General features: G+C 41.9%; 1 protein-coding gene across 5 annotated transcripts in view; it reads left to right on the top strand.

Annotated features, from left to right (window-relative positions):
- Nucleotides 1–27458, top strand: part of PCCA (propionyl-CoA carboxylase subunit alpha) — a 300001-nt gene that overhangs the window by 271162 nt on the left and 1381 nt on the right. For 3 of the 5 annotated variants that reach the window (XM_069802387.1, XM_069802389.1, XM_069802391.1), the window contains 2 exons: nucleotides 12683–12823; nucleotides 25059–25136. In XM_069802387.1, coding sequence (XP_069658488.1) covers nucleotides 12683–12823; nucleotides 25059–25136 — 219 coding nt within the window. Of the gene's footprint in view, nucleotides 1–12682; nucleotides 12824–25058; nucleotides 25137–26416; nucleotides 26879–27458 lie in introns of those variants that run through there. The other 2 variants (XM_069802388.1, XM_069802390.1) reach the window with 2 other exon arrangements.

Here is a 27458-nt window from a genome sequence, read left to right as displayed (position 1 = left end):
TTCATTTGGGTGATTGCGTTCTACTGCCTTATCAAGCGTAATTGCATACAGTAATGTTCATCACTTCATCTCCAGTCCCAAATCCACTGAATAATGTTGCTGTTCATTGGTAAATGACTCCCAGGACTCACTTCTTACCTGAGCCTCTTATGTGAGTGTTATGGCTTCGGGCTAAGACAGCTCAGTCATAAATTGTCTAATGTGTATTTGGCAATTATTAACTTTGTATGCGTGTGAGTGAAATATTTATAAATATAAGCCTGGTTTTGAAATAGCTGCTCCAATTCATCAGCACACATAAGGGATGTGTTTGACTACATGAGTGCTTAAAGCTGAAAATAAGAGGCTAGTCTTTGAGAGGTTTGGGGTTTTTTTTCTTCAGTTTTTGCTATCCATTTGATCTCAAATTTTCTATTTTCTTTTTTCTGTCTGCTCTGCAATATTTTATGTATGATATGCAATGTCAGTTGAAAGAAAAATGTCAAAATGGTCCCTGGAGCAGAACTGGACCCTGCTTTCCTGACTTCTGGGTCACATCTAGGCTTGAAGAATGAAGTAGCTGTATTACTTGGTTCTGAGGAGGTGCAGCAGCAGAACTCTAAATGTGTATTTTGAACCAGGGAGGAGGATAGAATATAAGTACCTTCAGTGTTAAGTGACAGATGATCAGGGGTTTGTATTGCCGTTTTGGATTTAGGTGCTTCACTTCTGCCTAAGTGTCCTGCTTTTTGTATGTAAGTCTTTTATTGGATCTAGCCCTTAGATATTAGCAAAGATTGTCATGTAAGGTTTGACTTATAAAAGCACTAGTCTGTAACGTAAAAGAGCATTTTAAGTCCTACATGAATAGTGTTGCTAGTATTGATAGATGCAGCAGCATGTATTTCTGAATTACAAAGATCAGAGAATGTGCATCCATTGCTAATGTAGATATCCATCCTAATGCCATGAAATGATCCCTGGAAATTTAACTGTAGAAAACAGGTATAATACTGGTGCTGTAGCTGCACTATTGCTGAGACTTTCATGATGATTTAGTATCCAGAATACTTAAGAAACATAATTAAAACCTGTTTTATTACATATCATAAAATTTATAGAGTTTTTGTGGATTTTCATAATCTTACCATCAGTCTTTTTCATTAATTTTATTGCATCTGAAATAAAAACTGAGTTTCCTTAAACTGAGGAATGAAAGAGGAGAGCACAACTTTCCCTGTATTATTTACTAGTTTTTCACCAGCCCCACCCTGAAGAAGACAGTAAGGATGAGGGATTCATTTTTCAAACAAACAGTTTTTTTCTAGGCAGGTAAGTCCATATTAATGTGCAGTGTAGCAACTCACTTAGTTCTTACTGAATTGAAAGTTCTCACTGAAGGATCTTGGGTGATACCATGAACTTACTGAAATCAGTGGGACTACTGACAGAAACAAGTCCAGGACAAAACCAGATCCAGGATTTAAAGCCTCTCTATCTCTAACCTGCACAGTAACGCTACCAAACCCCCTAAATCATTTGCCAGGCTATGTAATTGCTGTGGTGTGAGAGCAGAGTGTCTGGCAGGAGGACGTATGGAAGAGATTATCACACAGTTTATGGCTTGAGTTCTCATACATGTAGTCACTCCTTTCTCACAGCTTCCCCTCATGACCAGCTAGACCTCGTGCTTTGAATTTTGAGTTTGCAACAGCCGTACAAATGCATCTGGACTTGCCTGCGTTCAAGGGGCTTCACATGTGAACTTCCCTAAATCCATATTGCAATCCAGAGGGCTTTGTAAACCGAATCAAATCTCTGTAAAAAGGCCTTGGCTTCCTAGACAGGTTTTTCTCCAGTTGTAGGTGTCATTGTGCTACCTGCTGTACAAAGCAAACCAGAAAGATGCTGTGGCTTAACCAAGTAGTATTTGGAAGCACTCCAAGGCAAATTAACAGACCAAGCTCTAACCAGTGCTTGCCCAGCCGTTAGAAAACTTTGTTAGCTGTGAAAGAATGCAGTTTGCTCTGCAATTTTCTCCCTATGAAATGTGCAGACTAAAACCATTTTTGCCGTCAGTGGAAAATTAAGATCTATCTAAATGTTCTGTATGGTTGTAGGTAGCCTCACAGTGAATGAAAGGCCTCTGTGATCTGCTTTTTCTTCAGCTTAAGTGAGTGCCAAAAGTAGTGCAGAGCTTGAAGGGAAGAGAAGTCAAACATTTATTATTCCATGGCCACCCAGAGGGGGAAAAACATCAGTGTTTAGAAATTAAGCAGCATTTGCTTGACATTTTTGTAAATCAATTCAACTCAATAGTTTTTTTTTTTCTAGAGGGGGATGTGTTGTGCCCCGAATCAGATAGTACTTTTCAAAAAGTACTTTCTTGCTGAACTTTACTGAATAACTTACAAATTTATAGTTAACCAAAACGAATGAGGATGAAAAATAGTAAGTATCCTACAGGCATTGGGTTGTTAGGTAATTGGTACTATAGTTTTACACATCTTTGTTGGCTTTTTCCTTTTTATAAATCATTACCTTATATACCTCACTCAGGTCTCTAGTCAGACCATAGTCTACAGGTTGGTTGTGAGCCTTGCACAGGTCGTGATCAATGGGCTTCCTTTTTGTGCTTGTGAGCATCCGTTACTCTGACAAAGTTAACTTAGCAAGACATACGGACAACTTGGTTGTAGCTGTGGCCTGTGCAGTTCATTGCAACCTTTATTAGTTGGACGTCTGCGTAACTCTTCTCCTCGGACAGTGAACTCCACGACAGTTGAACCAAACTTCTCTCTGAAAGATGATTGAAGACTTGCTCGTAGTGGTATCATTACCACTTCCTGCAGCTACTTTCCAATTATAAGAACAGGAGGAGGGCAAGTGGCTACTTAGGAAGCAGCATATTTTTATTTTCAGTATACTGGGCCTTCCTAGCCATATTGTCCATGATACAATTGAAATCTCACGGCAAACAAATATTATAGTTATATGTAGGGAATGGAGGTTCAAAGTGGCAGCACATTTTGTCTTGCCTGCTACCACAGAGTCTGCTCCATCACCTTCTTTTCCTGCATGCGTCCTGTAACAGTGGTCACTAAAAGTTGTGCTTTTTTTTTTTTTTTTTTGGTTGGTTTTGTGGGGTGTTTTTGTTTGTTTTGGGGTTTTTTTTTTGGTGTGTGTGTCTATTTTTTTGAAAAAACAAAACCAAACCCCCATCCCATTTTGCAACCATTTGCTTGCTCTCTGCTACACGATGAAGACTGAATTGCATGGTTCTCGTCAGTGGTTACATTCTTATTGTTATATAATAAGCAGTTGAAATGTTCTTGCCCACTTAAAATACCTGTAGAAATAATTTTTTTTTTTAATACATGTTAAAACCCACTGTATTGTATAATGGGGTTAGTCATGTTTAGCCACACTATCTGTACATAGCTGCTAAGATATATTTTTCCTACCCCAGATCATATTCCATATTTAGGGGGTATGATTTTGTAAACTCTTTGGCATGTGATTGGCCTTACACTAACACCCAAGTCCTGATGGCTACTGTTGGCCTGGTTACATGTGAAAAGTTAGGCAAAAGGCTGCAGGATTGGGATGCATTTTGGAAAACAAGTAGTTGCTTTTTCTTGTGCAGATTTTTTCATGCTCTTTTTCAACAGATCTTATCAGAGAAATATGTATTATTCCAGTAGGAGCTTCTGGTGTTTTGAGCCAAAAAGCGAGTTGCTAATGACATAACTAAACCATTTGCACAAAGTTGCAAGCGTTGTGGCAGGAACCTGTTTCTAACCAAGCCGCAGATGAGTTGAGGCAGCAGTGTGTGTTGTACGTATGTTCCACACGTGGTACTCAAGGCGGTTCTCCCTGGCTTTTTCATTAAATAGCAGATATAAAGTAAATGTTTGAAGTATAAGTTGACCGTATTTGAAGCATAAGAGTGATGAAAGTGATGCATTATGTCACTGTAACATACTGACATTATCAATTATGTGTTATTAAACAGCTTAGCTAACTGAATGATTTACCTTGTGTTTAACTGCCTTTTTCAATTAAAGGTAGCAAATGCTGTAGAACTGGGGCACAGTCATAGAAACCATATATTTTCTCCTGTTAACACCAGCACTGCTGACATGCAGGTGATGGGAGTGTTGGCATTTTGCTGCAGGCTCTAATGGGCTAGTTTAAATGGTCTAAAAAAAGTGATTAATGATTAGGAGCAGGACTGTTACACAGCTTCACAGCTCTTTTCCTCAATGCGTTTCCATTTATGTCAACTAGCCGCACACTTGGGAGGTGTTATTTCAAAGTAGTCAACGCAGGGCTTTTTTCTACTGCCATTTGTTTCTATTTCATAGGTCCCTTTGGTTGGCCAGTTATAGCTAGTGTTTCCTTAAAGTTGTAAGCTTCAGTGGTAAAGGAGGATAATCCACAGGCTTTGTATGTCTGGTGACCAAAATCTAAACTGTTGAACTCGACTGTCATTTCAAAACAGTGACTGCTGTCTTTAACATCACTCTACTTACTCCTGTTTGGTGTATTGTGTTGAAAATAATGTAAAGGTTCCTCTCAAAGTAATTGAAGCACTTTGTCAGCCCATAGGTGATTCTCTTCTGCTATTCACTTGATTTTTGCAGCAAGCAGTAATTTGTACATTAGTACTGCTTGTTTGTAATGGGTAACTGTCCACCCCCAAGCCCTCCCTTAAATATATGGATACACATATACATACATATTTGTTATGTGTATTTCTTTGGGAGCTGAGGTCAATAAACACTACCGCAACACCATACACACCCCACCCCCCAAGTAACAATTAGCTGCCATATGTAGGAAAAACAAGTAGTTAAAAAAGAAAGTTAAAAACAAGGTTGGAAAATGCCGTATCTTGTTCTTTTTAATGAACCTTAGGACAGTGAGATATCTAGTAAATATAATGCATTCTCTTTGCTCTTTTAAGCTTAGGCAATATCAAGCGCTGAAGATTAGTAGAGGTTGAACACTCAAAGGGAAGATACCTTGTGTTTTTCAGAAGTTTCTTTCACCGTGCTGGGACCTTAGAGCTTGTGGCTGAAAGTCGGCATTTGCTCTTAAGCATCATGTTGTGAGCGAGGGGAATATATTTTCTTAGATCAGGACATTGAGTAGTATTTCAGTTGCTAGCATTTTGTCCTGGCATTTTGTTAGTGATCAAAGTATGAAGCTAAGCCTTAGTTGTGTGCAAGTTCAACCAAGTTTTCTGAACAAGAAGCTGAAGAAAAAAGTTTATATGATAATTTGGGAGCAGAGGAGAGAAGATTTAGAATGCAGTGGTGTTGGCTCCAGCTTGTATACTAGAGCCACTCTTCTGTAGAATATTTAGGCCAAGCAGACGTGCATTGTCCGTAGGCAAAGAAGCATGGCTCGAAGGTGAGCGTGTCACCCAGTTGGCTCGTCCTTGAATGCGGGGGTCAAGATGGCACTGTAGCTCATCTTCCTTTTGTAATGCTATTTTTAGCCACCTTCACCAAGAAACCAAGGCTCTGGCAGGCACGCTGGATATCCGTCGTGTGCCTGTCCCCCGACTTCCCAGTAACTTTGACTTAGTTGATCAGCTTTGGCCGAATGTAACAGAGGGGGAAGGGTCCTAAAAGTATTATGGTCCAGCCTATTTTGTGAATAAAAGGTGTCCCACGAGAGGAGAAGGCTGCAGCTCTGTGTGGTGGAGAGTGTGGGCAGAGGGTTTGGTCAAACTCATAAGGGGAGAGAATCTGCGCTGGGGAGTGCAGTTACGAATGCCCCCAAGGCTCTAACGCTGTTTTAGAGATGACTGACAACTCCAAAACCTGTCTGTGAGAAAGCAGGCTTTGTTTGTCCTGGTGTTGACACAGCTACTCGTTCTTTCTGAGAGATTCTCCTCTTCTGCGGTAGGTGGAGAGGGGTTTTCAGGGATTTTCTTGTCTCTGTATGTGCGCGGGCCAGAATCAGTGTGGTCGTTGCTATGGGGGAGTGAAGCTGCTTCCCTTTTTCCTCCTTAGCAGGACATTTAACTTACTGGTACCCACTTGAATGTGGTGAGGTTTGGGTTTTTTTGAGACACAGGCACGGTTTCTGCATAAAGACTCTGCATTTCTAGTCCACAGATGGGTCAGGGGAACATCTGCTCTGGATAGTTTTCAAGCGTTACTTATCAACTCAGGCCCCCAAAATCTGGGCAGTGTGGTGACTATTCCCAAGGCATCCCTACCCTGGTACTTGTCTTTCGGAAGCGTGTGTTGAGGTTCATTACGCACATTCATTCTTCAGTTTTCTGCTTGGCTCGGATTCGCTACTAAGATTCTGTTTCGAAACGATGATGTAAAAGATATCTTTTTTTTTTTCCTTAGGCGTCAGTGCAGCACTTTTCCCCCTGTAGTTCATAGTAGTAGTGCTTGTGGGCAGGTTTCAAAGGAACCTCATTCCATATGGTTTTACTCGATAATCCTTTATCCACCATCTTCAGCTCTCATTCCGTCGCTTTCTTGCCTGTGGCTACGTTTCTATCTCTGCATCAATTAGCACAGTGATTTATACAACAAGCAAGCAGTTTAGAGGTAATGGTACACAATTAACATCTCATTCCACCATAAAGGGTATGCTAAATACCCCAGTCACTGCTTTCTCTGCCTGGAATTGAAATAAGTGTTTGTCCTAATTCATATGCTATCTGATGTGAAGTGGGCCCGCTTTGTACGGCACTACACCATTAATCTAATTATAGATAGCTGCAAATGAAGTGCTGTCTGAGCACAGAGACTGAAGAAAATAGCGCTTTTGTCATTTAGCGTGACTCCGTGCAGCAAGATCGCACTTGCCGCGGCGGCACGGCGAAATGGAAATCTGAATAATATCGCTGCCTGTTGCATCTTTTCTAATTACACCAGCCTTGTAAACACAACCGGGCGCTGATATAAATAGAGCTGTAGCTCCGCTGTCACGCGGCTCGTAGGAGAAAATCCTCAGTGTGCTGTTGTATTAAATGATGCATCCTGATTGACAGCTACCTTGAGACTGCGCTGATGGAGTTGTCAAAGCATTACGCTAACCGCCTGCTCCGCCGGCGGCAGCCGGAGCCGGCTCCTCCGCCCGCCCGGCTCCCTCCCGCCCCGCCCGGCCCCGCACCTCGCCGGGCTGCGGGCCGCCTCCCCGGGCTGCGGGCCGCCTCCCCGGGCCGGACCCTCGCCGGGCTGCAGGCCGCCTCCCCGGGCCGCGGGCCGCCTCCCCGGGCCGGACCCTCGCCGGGCTGCAGGCCGCCTCCCCGGGCCGCGGGCCGCCTCCCCGGGCCGGACCCTCGCCGGGCTGCAGGCCGCCTCCCCGGGCCGCGGGCCGCCTCCCCGGGCCGGACCCTCGCCGGGCTGCGGGCCGCCTCCCCGGGCCGCGGGCCGCCTCCCCGCGCCGGACCCTCGCCGGGCTGCGGGCCGCCGCCGCGGGCCGCCTCCCCGGGCCGGACCCTCTCCGCGCTCCCCGGGCCGGACCCTCTCCGCGTTCCGCGGGCCGGACCCTCTCCGCTCCGCCCGGGCAGCCCCGGCCCGCGGTGGAGGGAATGCGTTTTCGCCCGGCTTTCACCCTCGCTAGCTTTCTCTAGGGTGTTAATTGCGTATCGTGCGAGGACTGGCAAGCGGGAGATGTGGCTGAATTACAGCTCTAATTAAGTTGCTGCTGCTGGAGGGTGTGCTCGGTGGTGGTGAGGCTTCTCTCTCTCTTTTCCTTTCCCTTGTGCTGCTGCTAGAGGCTCATGGGTTTTGTGGCTCTTCCGTTTTGTTGGGTTTTTAGCTGGGTTAGTGTTGGTGGTTTTTTTTTTTTAATTTTTTTTTTTTTTTTTTTAAACCGTCTCCGTAGCGTGTCGAGTGCGTGCTCTTCCGTTAGACTAAAAGTGCTGTTATTTTGTGCAGGTGTTAATGCCAGTCCTCACCACCGCCCTGTGGAAGTAAATTAGCCCTAGAACTCAGAGCTGGGAAAAAAGCCTGCGTGATTTGCAGAATGTCATTTATCTCCTTGTTGAGTAAGAAATCCTTGACTCTGAAGGAAGGTGGTGCCTGACGCCCTCAAGTCATACAGAATAAATACATCGTTCTCCTGTTCAGATGCCGCGGTGGAAATGTAAGCGAGGGTATGGGCACGATGTTAAAATGCATAATGGTTAATAAAAAAGGCAGTGTGCTCGTTGTGTTCGCCACTGGAACGTTGCTTAGTATTGCTTTGAATGAATACTGAATAACGTACTACTTGTGAATCTATGATGGTCAAAGCGCAGGTGACAACAGTTAAGTGACTTGAGGCAGGATGCAGATTAGGAATGTTACAGGGAAATTATGTGACCACAGTTACTAAATTTCACTGAGTCCAAAAATGAGACTGTAAGGTTAGTGAAAATAATGAAGACGCACAGCAGACAGTTTCTCTGCTGAAATCTGAGCTACCTAAGATTTTCAGCCTTCTGACCGCAAGAACGACAGACGTTTGGAAAACGCGGTTGAACATTTAGGTAAAGCGTACTGAAAATCCACATCTGGTCAGCAGTCCAAACACTACCGTAAGTAACATATGGGTAGCGATACATTAGATTGCTCTATAAAATCTCCAATGGAGTTTGAACATTTACAGCTTCTACGGACATGAGTTTCAGGTGTACAGGGAAGATCATATTTAATAAACTAATGTGAGATGTAACAGAGCGCAGTTTTTGAGCATTTTACTGAAGGTTGACAATATTCTGTTTTACACGGCAAAGGAACCATATCTGTGCAAACTACTGAACTTGGTTTTATGCAAAGATGGGGTCAGATGGCCAACTTTTTTGTAGCAGCTGGTCTACTACTTGTCTACTGACTTGGGGGATCAGTACGGAATAGATCTACAAAAACCATCCACAAAACCCCAGGTATAATTTTCACTGTATTTGCGCTCCCCCTCCCCACCCCCCCACTCCTTTGCACTGCTATTGTTACAGCTTTTTGTTTTCTTCTTTTTCGTCACGGAGATTTGGTTGCAAGAGGCAGTTTGGCATTACAATTCATTTAGTGGGCGAGGTAAGACAGGACACTGTTACCCTTGGAAAACTGAAGCAACATCACTTTTCCCTACTGTAACTTTTGTCGACTGATTGTGGACTCCCAACAGTCTTGTGGAAAAGCAACCCCTGTTTTCTGTGCCATCAAGAGCTGTGTGGCTCCTTTCGGCTACCTCTTTATTGACTTGACTTTGGCTGGCAGAATCAGGCTCTGGAGCCCTGCGGAGCGGAGCAGTGGCTGGTGACAACTACTCATCAGCGCAGATCTGATGGCTAGCAGATTTTCATGCTCCGAGAGTCCACTCGCGATCTATTTATGACTCCCACGGATGTGTCTTCTGGTTTAGGCCAGTGGAAGCCTTCTGCTCTCTATTTATAACCCAAACTTCCCCAATTTACGCCCCTTCTTTCTCCCATCTCCCTCCTCCTCCTGAGGACAGAGGAAGAAAACATGACTGCGCTCCGTTAGTAGCATACCAAAACTTCTGCTTCGCATGTTCAGCATTGTCCTGGCTAAATGAAAGGCATAGCAGCGGTGTGAATCATGTAATGAAAAAACGTGGTATATTCTTAATTGTCTTTGTTGTAGCAGCACTGGCCGGCGTTGTTTGACGTGGTCTTCCAGAGTCTTGTGGCCCTGGCTGAGCTGCAGGCTGCACCTTGGTTAGGTGAACAGCCCCCTGCACACAGGACACAGCCTTACAAAGGGACACTTTTGTGGGTATTTAGTGGGGGCCAGCAGCAGAAATACATCAAAGGTAATCTTAAAGAAGGAACCTTTCTTTGCGGCTTTGTCTTTTTGTATTCTGAAAGGTCGTTTGTGAACCAACTGTGCCAAAAAAGGCCTTTCCCCAGAAGTTTACTGTTGTTATTTTTTACTTTTTGATTACAGTAACTTGCTTATCCCCCAAACAGACTAAAGAACAATAAACAAATACAAAAGGAAAAGGAACAGCTCATCAATAACAAAGACCCGCGTTTTAAAGCTTTGAGTGTACTGACTCTTACATCTCACTCCAAGCAAAGCAGGAATCCTGCAGAGAAAGGAATCTAAAAGATATGAAAATTGTAAAGATAGTAAAAACAATGTTTGGTAGGGATATTTTAACTTGGTGTGGAGAACTGAGCTTTAAAGTGCAGCATACTGAGGAACATGGTTTTCCCCCCACTGCTGTACGTTGTGGAGCGCATAGGGAATTTTGTATTTCAGTCCCTGCGAAATACCGTAACCTAGATGAATGCAGAAGGACTAGCTCTCATTTTAAGTTTAAATTTTGAAATTGGGCAGCTCAGAAGTGTTATATGTGCCTTAAAAAAAAAAAATTGCATCTAAACCTAATCCTTTGAAGTCATAACAAAACAGTCTTTTGCGAGAGGCAACAATACAGTCCACAAATCTAACTTACTTCTGTGTTCTTCCTTTTTTCCCTTTTTTATTTTTTATTTTCAAACTCTGAGTACAAAGACGACACTAACCATGGATACTGAAACTGTGCAATTTGGTGTAATTATATTCCCCCCCATAGATTTAATGAAGGACTTTTAAGTACAATTTATCTTTGATAAATAGTCCCTCTGCACAGAATGTTTATTAGATTGACAGCAGAATACACTCTGCAAGCTTTTTTTCCTTGCCACTTATGACTCAGATGAATTTTAATAGGAGTAAAAAGCTTTTATTTGCACAGTAATTTCACTTAAGGATCATATCCTTCAGAAACTGGCAGACACTTGTATGTCTTGATTGCAAAACAGACACTCAAGAGTAAAGAAACATGCATAAGATGTTATTATTTGACTTGTCACACTGCTGCAATTCTGTTTGTGGCTTATGTCATCAAATCTCCTATAGGCATCACCTCCCCTCTCCCTACAGCATACATGCAAGCGTGCATACGTGCACGCGTATGCACGCACACGTACGCTTTACTTTTAGGAAAAGAAACTGCAAGGAGCACACCGCATTGAATGTAGTTGCTTCTGCCGGGAGAGAACTAGCTGCATTTTGGGTTGGAAAATGTGAGCGGCACAGTCTTAATTGTCATGATGATGCCTGCAGGAGGCTTGGAGTTTAAAGCGGCTTTTTGCATACGAAATGGTGCTGGTTTCTCTGTGCCATATCAATTGTAACCAAGGCACATGTTTGGGAAGAGGTTCTCAAATCTTTGGGTGCCACTTACAGCTTCAGGGAGTATTGTTGTGGCATTTTATTGCATTTACTGGGGCGGTGGTGGGGGATTGGTTCATTTAACCATTTGCTGGTGTTTCTGATTAGAAGCAAGTATTTCTAACTGAACGGCCGCACTGTTCGTTGCACATAATCTTGCGTGTCCAAACGCCATTTATGGAGGATGATAATCCTTTGTTTTGTCTTTTTAATTTGGCTTTGAAAGCTGCTTTTTAAAAGATGTCATTGCAGAATTAATCACCTTTTGCATGTATTTCTAAATACCTTGTTCTACTCTCTACAGAAGCAGAAGGTAGAGTCCCCCTTTACCTTCACCATAAGGATATTGGATTTTTTCTGTCTGTGTAAAAATGAAAAGTAAAGACGTTCTATTGCTAATAAAACAATAGCTAATTGTTTTGGAGGAAAACATACTGTTCAAAGCAAGGTGTTGAACTTTACATCAGCAAAATACACATTTGAATTGTAAATGCCGTTCACCCAATGCTTATTATTAAAACCTTTGTTTAAATTATTGATGAAGTGTGGTGCTGGCCTTGGTGAGGCAGGAGTTTCCTGCAGAGACCTGCTGCCATCTACTGGCTTTTTGCATTCATTTTCAAGTGCACTGGGACAAATGTGAAGGCCATCTGTCTAAGTGCAATGAATTATCTGTCAAAGGGATTACAAGTTTTTAAAAACTAAAAGCCTGGAGCTGAAATGAGGGTACGCACATCTATGTTTTCGGCAAGGTTTTGTTTAAAGGGGTGCTCTCAGACGCTCGAGGGTCATCATATTCTTTTCCATTTCTAATTGCTATAAAACATACTAGCGAAAACATTTTTTTTTCTCAAGGTAGGTAACGGCTGCCGAACAGTTTTTATTACAGATAAAGTATATTCAATACAACCACAGTGTTAGATCAGTCTGCCTGTGCATGAAAAAAAAAAAAGGAATTGAAATTGTTTAATATGTTTTAATCGCAAAATCTAAGCAAGTTATTAACTTCAAACATTAAATACATGATAAAAAGAAATGTTTAAAAAGTAAACATAATGTTTAAAATCAATCATGTCATTGAAAAATCTGGCAGACTTTCCCAAAAGGTCATTTTCAAATTCAGCACAGCACTGGAAGCAAATCCCTCAATATTCCTTATCCACTGAAGATAATGTGCAATAAGTGTAAGGATATTTCTGTTTTTTAAATTTGTATCTCCCCTCTCTACCCCCAATTTTTAAATGTATCTGACATTTCTTTACTGTAGTTGATTCTTTCCTTTTATGTGCTCATTGCTGCAGATTGCGGTTGCATATTTTTCTTTCTGCATTCTAAAAATGAAACTCTGAATAAAGATGTCAAACGGTGATTTTCAGACACTCCTGTGAAGAACAGATAACAGATGTATGATATAAAAACATGTCGTAAAATAGTGCAGATTATTGACTGGAATTCACCAAGGTGCAGTTTTCTAAAACATTCCTCTTCCTATTCTTTAGTACAAATTACAAATACTGACGAAGGTTGCTGCAGAGCTGAGCAAGTACATGCCAGAGAAAGCAGCAGAGGACACCTCCAGCATTTTGAGATCTCCCATGCCTGGAGCAGTGGTGGCAGTTTCTGTCAAGCCTGGGGACATGGTAAGAAATGTGATCTATCTATCTGCATTTTCATTATATATTCCACACAAATTTCTCCCTGGTGTAACTGAAACTACAGGTCACAGGTTTGGTTTGGGTTTTGGTTTTTTTTTTTGTTTTTTTTTTTTTTAATGTCACCTGTAGAATAAAGTGTGCTGAATAATGTGTGCTGCTTTTCAATTGAATTATAAAAACTAATAAGGAAGCACAATTCAAATTAAACGGGCTTTAAAAGGAACATTTTCAGCTGAGTACAAGTCCACAGCTGAAACTCAACAAATAGCTTGGTTTTGTATCACAAGTGCCTTGGCAGGGGGGGAAAAAACTGTGTGTGTGTACATGTGCATGTAAATATACGTAAGTATATATGTGCTGTTAGTGCTAGCAGGAGGGGACTGTTGATTTTCTGCCCTGAAGCAGTGAACGTATTGCTAAACACAAGGGACGTCGGATAGATATTTAACTTTCTTACCCCCCCCCCCCCCCCCCCACTTTTGTTTTTTTAAGAATCCTGTGTTAGTATTTTGCAAGACGCATGGGTTTCCTGAATTGGGAATTCCAGTCTGGGAATTCCCAGCCTCTTATGGGAATCCTTTTGTCCTGCAGAAGGAATAAACTTGACATAGAGAAGGGCAACAGAACGTGCCATTGCTGTCCTGGGGATTTCCAGTGCTTCTTACCTCACATTGAGCTGGAAACGAATGTAAATATGGTGTTTTAGACTTATATATAAATACTGACTTGAACTCAGCTTTATATGAAATTCTATCACACTGTATCATATGTTATTTCCAAGGTCAGGGCCATTATTTCTCATAACCATTGAAAGCAATAGAGTGAAGCAGACCAGGAATATTTGAATCAGATTGTGCAGATTAATTTTAAAGTACTATTGTCAGTCAAATGATGCCATAACCATACATGTGGCACTTAGATACAAACAGAAAGCTTCAGTTGCAGACTTCATAATTTATAGCAATGAAACCTAGGTTTTCTTGAGAGATGATGTAGAAATGGGATCAAGATCCCACGTCCAAAATCAGCAGTGCACTTACGATGTGATGGTCATCAATTGTGCTGGTAAAGTGATTTGTTTGCTTATGTTTTGCTATGATGCCACTTTTGTTTTTAGAATAGATGGGTATTTCTGACTATTTACAGAGAGAAGGGAGTAATCATGTTAATATTAAAGATCTGTAGGTGCAAATGTTTATACTAATGAAATAAAGACATTTCTGAGAAAACAACTAAGTACAGCTGAGTAGAAACTAGCAAGAGAAGTTCTTTTAGCTTTTACACTTAGCTTTCTGGTATTGTGATCTATACATGTGCACACACACTTTTTATACCTTTAAAATCAGCAGTATTCAATTAAAATTAATCACTGTGTCATCCCATGGATAGAGAAATCTGTGATTTCTGTGTCTAGGCAGTAAGAGTGGCTGAGCGAGGGAGATGTTAAGCAAATACTTTTTTGGCGAAGAATGAAGGGAAACATTTTTAAGGCAAGGATTTTGAACCTTTTTTAATTTGCTTGAGATTTTTTTGAGAAGTTAATTCTGCTAAACATTACCAGCCTTCTTGCCCTGAAGAATATTTCTTGTTGTCTTGAAGGAATAGAAGCAGTGGAGAAGGAGGCCAGAGCTAAAGAGATTTGAAGTAAATAAATAAATGAACCTCCCTCCACAAATCCACAAGTGGTGCAGTGCGTCAGAGCACAAGTTGTTAAATAACGTGTGGAGATTTTTTTTTTCCTCTTTGCCTCTCCTGCAGCTTTTTGCTGGAGGCAGAGTGGCAGAGCATTTGAACGGCATAATCTATGTTCTGCTGACCTGAGCTTGTCAATGCTAATTGTGTGGCTTTAATTGCAAAAACACATTTGCGTTATTGAAAAGGGTTTAACTTAAATCCTTCCTTTTCAGGACTAGTGTCAAAACGTTAAAAAAAAAAAGCAAGCGAGCGAGATGAGGGTAGCATCCAGCTATCGGCACTGAATAAGCAGTGGGATGGTGTGATTCAGATTACATGTCTTGGCTGTCCGTCAGAAACCAGCTCACTCACTACAGCTGTTCAAGGCATGATGGGCAGGGAACTGTAGCTCCCTGATAAATACAGCTCTTTTTGTCGCACTGCTTGGGAAAAGTCTGATTTCTTTAGTGTGCTGGAGAAATGGGAATTTAAGTAGCTCCTATTCTCTGTTTGCAACTGGGTTCGGCAGCTTGAATTTGCACAGCGGGTGAAAACGGCACAGCTGGAAAATGGGAGAGCCGCGTGGTAGTTGTCCACCCTTCCACTCAGGTGTTGCTGCTGCTCACAATAACGCTGCCTGGTTATTAGCTGCTCCGAGATTGTTTTCTCCGAACCTGTGGTCTATGCTAAATAGCATTAGTGCTGTGCTCACGGAGAGATGCTCTCCGAGCGGTCAGGAGCCCAGGGAGCCAGGCTGCGGTACCCCTCCTTCAGGTGTAACTTTACAAATGGCGAAGAAACTCCTAGAGCGGGACGTCTCGTCTTTGTCTGAATGGCCGCGCTGGCAAACTCGTGTTTATTGCCTGCGGTTTGGCTCTAGGGCATCATGCCCGGTCAGGTAAAGCATATGGTGTTTGCTAGTCCCTCTCTGTGCGTCCTTAGCCAAATGAGAAGGCGACGCCGATCTCTGCGTTAGTTGTCCCCACTCGATGTGTCATTGTTTTTCCTTGAAGCGTAGTGTTCTCAATTGGCTGCTGTTGCTGAAAAACACTTTGGTCTGATGAAGTCTGATAGAAGATTGTGTGAGCATCCTCTATCCAGCTGGCCTGATGAGCAGTTTTCAGTTCATTTTTTTGCCAAAAGATATTGCATATGCAAGGAATTTATTTTCTTTTGTCTGTAAGATGATCTATAAGTTTTAGTAACACAGTGGGGAAGTGCTGTTTGTCATTTAGAGAGAAGCAGAACTTGTGATGTTGCCTTTTTTTTAGCTTTTTAGTTACTTTCTACTTTCTTTATTTTCCTTTATGTGATCAGAAGACTGTAATTAGTTGTCACTCAATTATTCCTGGAAACACAATGAAGGCACTCAGAAGCAGAAAGCAACATAAACAACAAAACAATTTGAAATCTGGCTGACTGGAAAGGAGGTTAATATTATTTAGGGAAAGAAGATTTAAATTTAGCTTACATTCCTCATGATAACAGTCACATTATATAGGAAATGTCTGGTTTGGGGGGTGAGGGTGTTTGCGTGTTTATTTTAGAAGTAGATTGTTAATGACGAGTGTGCATTAGGATGAAATTTGCTTTGGGGAGAGTTACTTTTTGGTTCCCCATGGTGCCAAGGGCCAGAGAAACCACTGGGCTTCCAGAGTCCAGGCAAGGGACTCGCTCTGTTTCTGCTGACACCGATGGCAGCACAAGCCAGCCCTGCTAGCACACAGCAGTACTTTTACGCCAGAGCGTGGAGACGGCGCTGCACGTGGTTTTAATCTCACCACAACCACCACAAATACAGCACCATAAAAACTGCTAAAGCTGCACAAATTCAGTGCTTTGCTTAGAGGGCAGGAAATAGGCAGGCACTTGTGAATTTTTCTTCTTGAGTTGCTTGGCTTGATCTTTGTGCATGTAGGATTCCATGCACTGAAACTGCAGGAGCAGGGAAAGCCCAAGATATCCTAATGGTTGAACAGGTAAAGCAATGTTGTCACACCTCATTCAAAGCAAGCCACCCAAAGTGCTTCCACAACTGATTCCGACTTCGGTAGCCTGAACTGGCCACAGCAACAAAAATGATCTTAACTGTCCTGATTGCCCTGTAGCCTTTGCTATATTTTCACCTATGAATATAGCTTTTGCTTTTTCAGTTTTCTATCTGTGAGGAATGCAAAGATGTCTTTCTTTTAGCTGTATGTTTCTGTTTGTTGTTTTTCTTTTTTAATTAAATTAGGCAGAACAGGTGGCATTACTAAGACAAGCATTGGTCAATAAGCTAACACCAGTGCTGGTAGCCTACATCACTTTAATGATTACCCCAGCCATATATATGTAAAAGGAAAACACCTCTGGGTAAACACCCCAGCGTTACTGAATCTTGGTAGGACTATGGCCAAAAGAAGAGAACAGATAATTATTTTGACCTAAGTTTCTGAATTTCCTCTCTTCTTTCCAGCAATTCAAGATTACCCCAGGTTTTGGAAGTTATAACCATTCAAACCGCTCTTTAAATGGACTTTTTTTCATATCAGTATTTCTTATGATTTCAAATTGATGCTAGTGTAGCCATGGGTATTGATACTGCATGGGATGATTTTTTCTACCAAGATGTCAGCTATTATATGTATATGCTAATATCTCAGTAATTTCAAAATCGGGTAACTTGAAGGCTGCTCTTTTAGTTGTATAATTTAAAAAACACATTACTGTCAATGATCCCGTATTTTCAGAACAACCAAGGAAGATGTTTTAAACTGCATTCCAATTCTTTTAAACTGCGTTCATCTTCCAGTTCAGTTGTGTACACGTCAGTTCAATTTCTCTTGTTATTCTGTAGAAGAATAGTTTAAGAAAGAAATCTTTCTCCATAATTTTCCATTTCACAAGCCTTGGAAAGTTCTTGCTATGGGAAAAGATATGTTTTGCTTGACCTCTACTGCTGAAATGCTCACTGCTAAAACCCCAAACAAACCAGCTTCCTAGATTCTGTTTCTCACTAGATTGTTCGTTCTCGTGAAAGAAAAGGTGGAGTTATAAAGTTACCTGTTGCCGTCAGCCAGCTATGTGTTATTTGAAATCATATTTGCCATTCATACCTCAAAAAAAAAAATAATTTCCCCTTTCTTATACTTGTTGGAATTCATAACAGAAAAAAAAACCAGGAAAACCAGTAAAAATGTATTAGCTTTAGTAACAGTTTCACATTTCATTTAGATGAATATGGTATCAATAATTTAGTAAGTTATTCTTAAATTCAGATAAGATTTTTCTCTTGTGTGTGAACCTTTTTTTTATTGTTGTTTTTCCTTTTTCTTTCCCTTTACCTCCTTTCCTCCCTCCTGTTCTTCAGCGATCTCAGAGCAAATATAAACTGCATTTTTTCAGTTAAAGGGAGTTTGCAAACTTGACCAAACGTGGTCACAAACCTCATGTAGTTTTTATGATTTTGTGTATTAAATAATTTTTTTGTGGTGTATTTTTGTGGGGGAAAAAAACTATTGGTAAACAGGAAATGAAAGCATTTTCACAGTTGTGAAATTTCAAGAATAAAAGGATTCAAATATTTCACCATTCTTATAACCTCAGGCTTCAAGTAATAATTGTGGTTACATTAAAAACCCGTGTAGCTATAGTAATTGCTCCTAACGTATTTATGTCATTTTTTTATATTTGACTGGAATAGATTTTTCTTCTATATCTTTATGCAATTGCACAGTCTTAGGATTTGCGTTCGAGTACGGTGTAATTAAGATTGAAATCCTATTCCGATGATGAGGTACAAATAGTCAATATTATTAGAGTTTCCTCCTTGGGGAAAAATGCTACCGTCCTTTGAAAAGAGTTCAGAGAAAATTTTATTTTTTTTTATTGGAGTGCTTTGCCTTTTCAAATGATAAGCAACTTTTTAGCCGTTACTAAAGAAGTTGACTGCTAAAGCTTGGTGTGATGGCAGCTGAGCCTCGCCTTGGGCTGAGTAGCGCGAGGCTCGGCCGCAGAAGCGCTCTGCCCGCGTATCACTTCCCCAGCACGCCGGGACCTCAGAAGCAGTTGGGGAAGCGTGTTTTGGATAAGTGGGAGTGCAATGACCAGTGCTGATTGCTGTCAGGGGGACGTCACTGACCTTTGGTTAGTCAGAGGTCACAAAATTTGGGATGTGCTATCTTCGGGTTCATTCGTTAAAGGAGTGTGGCAAAAAAAGTTTAATAACGATTTGTCAAGTACTATTAATTGCCGCTAATGATATTTGCAGCTCTGTAGCTCCGGTTTCAAAGTTAATTTGGAAAGATGGGAAAACCTGCACTAATTATTTTACATGGTAATGGACAATGTCAAGGAATTTCAATTGCTGCTCATCCAATTCCTCTTGATTTGTTTTCTTGTTGGATGCTTGCTGCCAGATTGCCAACAAGTCAGAGAGAAAAAAAATCTGAGAAGGGAATGATACCAGCATGGACTAAGTTTAAACAACAAATAAACAAACAGAAATCCCAGTATCTTTGTAAGGGTTTTAGATAGTGAATGCATACTTAATTCACTGTTCAGTGGTTTTGCACAAGCATAAACAAGATGTTTGTAATTATTTTGCTGAAGGGTACGAGAGAGGGTAACTGGATTTTGTATGGCACCGTCTTCCATTGTCCCTTCTTACTTAACAAGGCTCAATCGGGACACAAGTCGCAGCATAGTGGAAATTGCAACGGATATTTACCAGTGTCTTCCCAAAGCTGGGAAAGGAGATATCAATAAAATCCAATTCTCACTTCACTTTTAACCAAATCTAAGATCATTTTTACGTAGGGCTGTCAGTGTTTTTTCCCCTTCAGCTCCAAGAGCCTTTAAAAATGTTACGTATCGGAGCACCTCTGTTCTAAATATAATGGTCTTAAAAATGTGATTGAGGGATTTTCACTTTTGTAGGCAAATCAGCAGGGTTGATATTGATCCATCTTTTTAGGGAGCCACAGTGCACCAGAAGGTGATACTGTAGAGGGCCCCGTAAACCCTTGGAGCCTTCTGTCTAATTTGGCAGAAAAACACAGAATGTCGGACAACAAAAGAACGATACGATTCCGTAAGAAATCTTCATCCCTCCCACCCCCTTTTCACAAGATGTAGGGGAAAAAAAAAAAAAAGACTTAATTTTTTCAGCTGCACACAATGATTTGGTGCTCACTCTTGCATTGAAACAGTTGCTGTCAGAACAGGCAGGAAACAGTTTTCTTTTAATTGCTGAAATCATTCGGAAGTGCTTCATGCACGGCTTCTATACAGCAGATGCTGTGCATTAATTGGCCTGTGTAGGGCTGACCCAGGGTTCCTTGCAGCGGGCCCAATTTTAGGCAGAGGCTTTAAATAGCTTATTTCTTATTTTGTATAACCTGGCGTACATTATGAGTGCGCTTGCACGTGGGGTATTTCATGGTCTGCAGTTTCTAATGTCATGTGGGTTTCAAAACCTGTGTTTCTCTGGTAATGTACTAGCAGCAGGTAAGCTCTAAATACCATCCATCAGGAGCTAATTTTTTATCCAGATACTCCAATGACTGATGAACCTGTCTTTTGTATGAATGTTCAGCACAGGAGAAAGCCATATGCCCCTGGCACTGGTTCCTATGCATTCTTTACAATTCGTAGCGAGGAGATTAAGAAAAAAACCAAACCCTTACATTTACATGTCTTTCATTTATTTAGCAGTTAGCACTTTCTAAAATAGCTCTTTTTTTTTTTTTTTTTTTTTTTTTTTTAAAAAAAACAGCGAAAGGAGATTTAGGTCTTTTAAAGCAATCTGACTACCACTACTCATTTTCTTTATCAGGAATATTACTGCACACCCTTAATAGGGAACCTTGTTTTGCTACTCCCCGTCTGTTCAAAACAGACCTTAGCCCATTAGAAGGTCCTCCCTTGTGTGGGAAGACCACAGCTGTTACTGTAAATCTCATCCAGTAACTGTATCACCCCCATTTTGTGGCTCTGAAGGATGAAATTGAGAAATGGAATACTGTGCAGTCATCCTTTACATCTCCAATTTTAGGCCTTTGCACATAATTTTCATGCTTTTATTCCAAATCAAACAACATTAGTGAGCAACACCACCCTGCGCTAAAGGTCTAGCCTCAAAGGCAGCATCTAACGATCTTTGTTTTTGGAGGATTTAGGATTTGGAGGGAAGTTGGGGGTTTGTTGATGGTGGATTTTTTTAATTTTATTTTTTTTTATGCCCTCTTTTCCCTCCCCATACCCCCAGATCTTTCTGAATCCTCAGAATTTGTCAGAAGCAGAAGTCCAGATGGTAGTGAGGTGCCTAAGATGGAGGACGCTCTGTTGTGCCTCCACAGAGGAAGCGAGACCTCAGCACAGTTAACAAACACAACTTTAAAAAGGTTTCTGTTTCTTTAAATCCTTCTGAATAAAGTGGATCTAACTTCTTATGAAGGATATTGGGGGCTTTAATCAGAAATAAGAAGTGGTTTAAATCATTAGCACAACAAAGCAAACTATAAGCTTGAAGATAAAAGTCTCAGGGGAAAGAGTCCTCTGAAAATAAATGGGACTTGATAGATTTCCATATCATTTATAACTTCCCTTAATTACACTTGGAAGACTTGCCAGTAAAACTGGAAAATTGGCAGCCTATATCCATTATAGTAATTTTGCCGACCATGGCAAGCAGCTGGCTTTACTGGATTTTATTTCCCATCACTCACAATTAATCATCAGCTGGAGATGTCTGAAACTCCTCAAAACGTAGCAATACTGTGTGACATTCAGGCCTCCTTAAAATGCTAAAATCTGCTGAGTAAATGGGCCGAGTTCCCCTTCCAGCGAACTCATTTTGGTGCGAGGCAGGCTGCCGGTTAATGAGTGCCACTTCGATAATCGGATGCGAATGTGAACCCTGACCTCACGTCAAAGGAGAGGACGCAGCAAGCTGGATAAAAGATAGGGGATTCAGAGCTGCAAACTTTACACCAATTAGACAGAGAGCGGGGAAATACATCAGTGCCGATTGGGTTTATCAGAAAGACTTGTGGGGCTTGTGACCATTTTGTAAGCCTAACATTGAAGACGTCCTGTCACAATCGTTAAGTCTTTTATCAGATGATGCACAAAAGTCCGAGGAAAGTCTACCATATTCACAAAGATCCCGTGGTAGCAATGCCCTCGGGTGTGCACCGTCTTTTTGTGTTTCCGAGTTTTAAGGAGACCTATCTGTAAGTGCAATTAGTCTTTATGGTCCTCCTGTAGGTGCGACGAAAATGGCTCGGGGTTGCTGCTTCTCAGATTCAGCTTCCACCCCGTGTCGTGAGTCGCTTGCTCGGGAAATGAGTGGAGACAGTTCCCTGTCCTGTGTGTAACCTTTCGGCCACAGGAGATAACAACCGTCGTGCAGTCCCCGAGTTACTCAACCAGTGCTGTTGACTGTTCCCAAATTCACATCAGAATTGTTGGCAATGTCGAGATGTTACCCTACTCTTCAGTGATTTTTTTTCTTCTTTTTTTTTTCTTCTTTCTTCTTTTTCGTTTTCACTCTGTGGCGAACAAAACTGAACAGCTACTTTGAACTCTGCGCCGTGCAGAAATAAACTACTAAAATACAGACTGTGGGTCTAACAGTCAATCACTCATTTATTTTGATATTCCAAGCAGTGTAAAGGTAGATTTGTCTGTAGTGTAACTCTGTGAGAAAGATACCTGAGTTTAATTTCTTTTAAGGAAAGGAGCCCTTTTATTTTACTTGGTTCCAATCAATCAGATTTTTTGTTTGATTTTATTTGCCTGTTTTGACAGATTTGGGTCATCGCTGAGGCCTCTCTAAATCAAAATGTAAAGATGATGGTTTACATTGGTTTACCATCCACTGAAAGAAATTATACGATGAAAATGCAACATTAAAAATAGTCCCAATAAATCCTTAAATAAGTTAGAAAGCAAGAACTTGTACACATCGCTGCGGTTTTCATTTGCGGGCTAAATAACAGGCAAAAGGATATGTCCAATTTCTTTCATTCCATAATTGCACAATGCCCAAAAGACTGAAAAAGAGAAAAGAGAGATACAAGTGCCTAATTTTAGGATTTGTCGCTTTGCAACACAATGAGTGGAGCTGTAAAGGTTTAACATAAGAGCAGTAATTAAACTTCTGTGCTTAAGTGACACTTTCACCAAGGTAATTTTCAACAAATTGCACATCATCACAAGTACTGACACAGCATTTTCACAGGTGGTACCTGCTGCAAGTGCCTCCTTCCTTCCCAGCTAGTAAGACTAGACGTTAACTGGGTAATTTGTCTATATATTTTCTGGGTTGGGGGGGTTATTTCCTTCCCAGACACCGCTTCTGTACTTTTCCAGTAGATGTATTTCCAGAACTCCGTTTAGATAATTGCTAACAGGTTCATTTGCACGCCATCCACCTGATGAAGCCATGTTAGAGCTGAATTGCACTGGGGCTCAAGAGAAGAGTTTCTTGTGCCCTTGAAATTAGGCCGCTCAATTCAGACCTGCGCTCCTTAGCATCTCAGTCTTCAGCAACCTTTAGAGGCCTTGGCGCGCCGAGAGCTGAGTTTAACCAGAGGGTGGGCAAATTTGTTTCTGAAATATGCTATTAAAACCCCCCTCCAACAAACATTCTTGCCTTTTTTTTTTTTTTTTTTCCCTCCCTTCCAACCAGAAGTAGATATTTATAGCTTCCTCTTAACCTCAGCAATGTCTGGAAAGTTCAGAGCAGATGGAAGAAAAGCTGAGCAGTGAGATAGGGAGAAGAAGAGGAAAAGAAAAAGGAAGGAAAGAGCGAGCTGCTGGGGCAAGGCTACAGGCAGAGTAGCAGGTGTGGAAGGACGGAGACAAAAGAGGGGGAAAGGGAGTAGAGGGGAAGTAACTGGGGACAAAGAACAAGTCTTTGATACTATTCACCGAATTTGACACTGCTAATGACTTAAATGCTTGCCTGAAGCTCAGGATGGAATTTCTGCAGGTGAAGTGTTGGCTGGTGGTTATTCTCTGTATCCGGTTAGTACACCGTGTTCCCATTGCAAACGCCTTCCTTATTTATCCCCAAAAGCCTGTCATGTTGCTGTTGGCAGTCTGTTGGAGAAAGGGTGTGTAAGCACCTTTTAACCTAATGTCTTTTCTTCTGTGTAGCTCCGAATCCATAGGCAGACATCAGTGCTTTTCAGTCATTGCTAGTGCACACTTTAGAAAAAAAGCTTTATTTAAATTTTCAGAATGTATTTCATGCAGTGTGCATTTGATCTCTGACTTCACACCTGTCTGTTAGACAGTATATTCCTCCAAAGTGGGACATGCTTGTCCTTAAATACATATTATTCATTTTACATATATTTAGAGAAATATATCTATGTGTATACATGTATGTGTATAAACAAACACATTTTGACAGCACTGGCACGTGTAACAACGCATAAACCAGATCTCTGCAGGTCTCAAATCACCCTCTTCAATGAAACTTTGACCTCAGAGTGAAAGTATCCCAAATTTGCTGAGATAATGAGTGAATGGCAGACTGCATCTGTAGAAGAGCCTAATCAAAAGACTTGCAGTGGGCACTCGGTGCTAGGCATCCCCGAGGGGTGTTCAGGTCCTAGATACCGGGATGTAGGGTCTAGCTCCCTTCCCTCTCTGGCGTACATCATCTTTGTGGGATGACTGGCTGATCACTGGCTTACACGAGGGATAAATTCTAAATTCCAGGTTTTTCCTTTCATGTATAAGCAGCCCCACTGCCCCACTGTAAAGCCTCGAGCAGTTGTTTCTTCTGCGCAGCGTGGTCCAAGGTGTCGAAGGGAAGATCTGACTGGGAGGGACAGGGAGCCCAGCAGAGCAGCCCAGTGGGTTACTGGTGACCTTGAGCTCGCGCATGCCTGTTAGCAGAACAGGCTGAAAGCAGAACAAGCAGAAAGAGGGAACTTGAATGTTTCCTTTGAAGAGCCATCAGCTCTGGTGAAAACGATGGTTTTGCCTCCGCGATGCCTCCGCTGTGGATGAGAGGTGGTGGTTCCTCACAGGCGTGCTCGCTCCCCTCAGTCCGAAGTCACGAGCCGCCATCCAGATGCTGCCACGTGCGGAGGTGTGACTTTCTGCTCAGCATTAGCCCGTGGGGTATTGCCGGAGCTTCCAGCCCAGGCTCCTCCGGACACGTGCCAAGAAACTTCTGGCTTCTGAATCAGGCTTAGGCTCCCTGGCCAAAACCGCACAAATTATATTTTGCTCTGGATTTAATTGATGTTGAACTGTGGTGGGTGTGAAACGTGAACTGTAGAAGTTGGACCCAAATGGATGGGATGGGAGAGGAGCCTTTCAGGTTTGTCTGGGGTGCTATTTTAAGTAGGTGATTCCTTTTTCCCTGTTTTGCTTCCAGTTTTGTCAAAAGCAACTGCAATTTGTGACTGTGGTTTGTGTCGTGACTGTGTAGCTGGCTGACTTGACTTGTGCCATGAAAGTCTTTACAGCAGAAAAATCATACGCACTTAGAGCGTTTAAAATCCTCTATCCTCATTTTGTACTGCTTTAATTTTACCAGGTTTCGGAAGGTCAAGAGATTTGTGTAATTGAAGCAATGAAAATGCAGAACAGTATGATTGCTGCTAAAACAGGCAAGGTAAGCTACCTTGGGTCACTTAAAACCATATGCAACTTGTCAAATAGGATAGAATTTAAGAAGGAAAAAAGGAGGATTCTGGTTGTTAAGGAATTAAGTCTGATTGTTGTAAGTCTTTGGAAGTGAGGTGTCTTTAATTTTTAACATTTGCATCTGCTGTGAATGCTGTTAAGTAGTTCCAAGCCTTAGATAGCACAGCAGGAAATAGTTTTACTGGCTTCAGAAATTCATATAACTCTTCTTCTCCTAAATGATTTGTTTTCTATGATGTTATAATGCCAAGTTGAATTGAAAGGTGTTGTAGAGTGTTTCTCCAAATTCCGTCTTTCCAGAGACCAACTGAAGAAGAGAGATCTCTCTGCCAGTTAATTCATTAATGGCAAACAATTTGACATTAAAAAAACCACTCAGAACAAGGCATAGAAAGTGCTTTTGCAGGAAGATGAGAAAAGCAATTTTTTTATTATTGTGACTGCTAAATACAAAGCCTCGATCTGCAAATGCGTTAAGCTTTGCAAGGCTGTGCATTGTGATATCTTTCTTCTGAGGGATCAGTGTTGCAGCCCCTGAGCTGGGACTCTCCTGCAGTGCGGGATGTACCAAAACCAGCGCTCCGGGCGGGGAACTGGTTAAGCTTATGTGACAAGGACATGCCTTAAACCCCATCTGGTTTGGGGACTGTCAGCCCCCAAGGCAGGGCCTCAGAGCATCCCTGTGCCAGATTATAATTCACAGCCTGAAACCATCACCTAGGCGTGGGCCCCTGATCCATCCTTTCCGAAGGGAGAGCAGAGTCTGGATGTGGATTGTGTATTCTCTTCTGTCTCGTGTTTCCCAGCCCGTCCTAGCCCTTCTCTGCCTGGGGACAAGCCCCTCCGCAATCCCTGAAGCGCTGCCATTTTGCTCTTAAAAATAACAAAACAAACCCCACTGCAAGATCCCTTAGCCCAGAGGGAGGCAGCAAGGAGCCTGACTCTCCAGGGCAGGGACGAGGTTAGCCACTGGCAAGATTTGCTGAGATCTCAAGATGGGTCTCCGTGCCAAGGACTGTTTGTGTGTTTACAAGAAAGGCTTAGTTGGCACAGCACTAAAATCGCCCCTGAGGCTGGGACCCAGGGCTTGCCTCTTCCAGTGCGGCTAGTGCAAAACTGGGTCTCGAGGAAAAAAATTGCAGAGAGAGGGAGAACATACCTGCTCCTGTTGCTCTAACGTTGCCACTTTATTATTTTATTTCATGCATTAATTCCTCTATAATTTCTCACTTGATTAATATTTCCCAGTTTTTCATCTTATTGCTGCTCTTTGCATCCTCTTTTTAACTAGTGAGTATTTGTAATTAAAATGCTATTCCCTCTGCCACCCGCCCCCTTTTATTTTTTACTTTAACCTTCCCTTTCCCACCAAGGTGAGCTGTAACCCATGGGCCTGTTCCTTAGAATCCTGCTTGTACTTCTCCCAGTACTAAGTAGCTCCCACTCACTCTCTACAGATGCCACATAAACCCCACGTTTGGCTTATTAATCCTTCAAAGTGGGATTTGAATGGTGCACAGGCCATTCAGTGGGCCCGATGTGCATCTTGTAATGTCCCCTTGTTGTCTCCATGTTAATAATGAGCAAATTATTTGATTCTTTAGAATGTTAAGAATTTGAGAAAGCAAAAACGTTTTGGGCTGTGTAGAAATGAAGCTGCTAAACAGAATTCATCCCGTTCTGCAGTGCGAAGTCATGGCTCTGAGTGCTTAAACAGCTTGGCCCCCCCCCAGGAATGGGATGTTTGGCACTGGCTGTTAGTCCACGTTTCGATGCTTTGAAGCTGTGTTTTGAAACTCAGTTCGTTTGCCTTCAGCCGGAAGACGTTCCCATTTTCATTCCCGGCTGAATTCCTTTTCTGCATCAAACCCCATCTTCCTGTTTGCAATTGTGAGAAAAGTGGCTTGTTGTCTACTTTGAGTTTACTCCAGCTGCAGGTGGTTTAAAAATGAGGGAAAGATGGAGAGGAACTGGTGTGTGCCTCCTGTCTCCTACGGGACAGCTGCGCGTGGGTCAGAAGGGGGAGCTGGCCCCACTGCCTGTTAAAAATCACTGGGGAGTTTTGAAACACTACTCAGTTACAATGTTTGCTGAACCTTGGCTTTGTAGAAAAAGAAAAGAAAGGAGGAGAATATTTTTCACATTGCTTTCATCTCTGAAAAGATTGAGACTCGAGAATCGGGTAGGCTGCCTAGCTATTGATTTAGAAATAAAGCCCTTTTTTTGTACATCTCACGGTGTCTTTGCCCGTCTACAGTGTTCAGCTTCATTTCTTGAGCAGTGCTGTGAA

This window comes from Haliaeetus albicilla, chromosome 15 (genome assembly GCF_947461875.1).
Source record: "Haliaeetus albicilla chromosome 15, bHalAlb1.1, whole genome shotgun sequence".
Taxonomy (NCBI): Eukaryota; Metazoa; Chordata; class Aves; order Accipitriformes; family Accipitridae; genus Haliaeetus; species Haliaeetus albicilla.
Note: the sequence above shows the minus strand (reverse complement) of the source record. Positions and strands in the feature narration are given on the sequence as shown.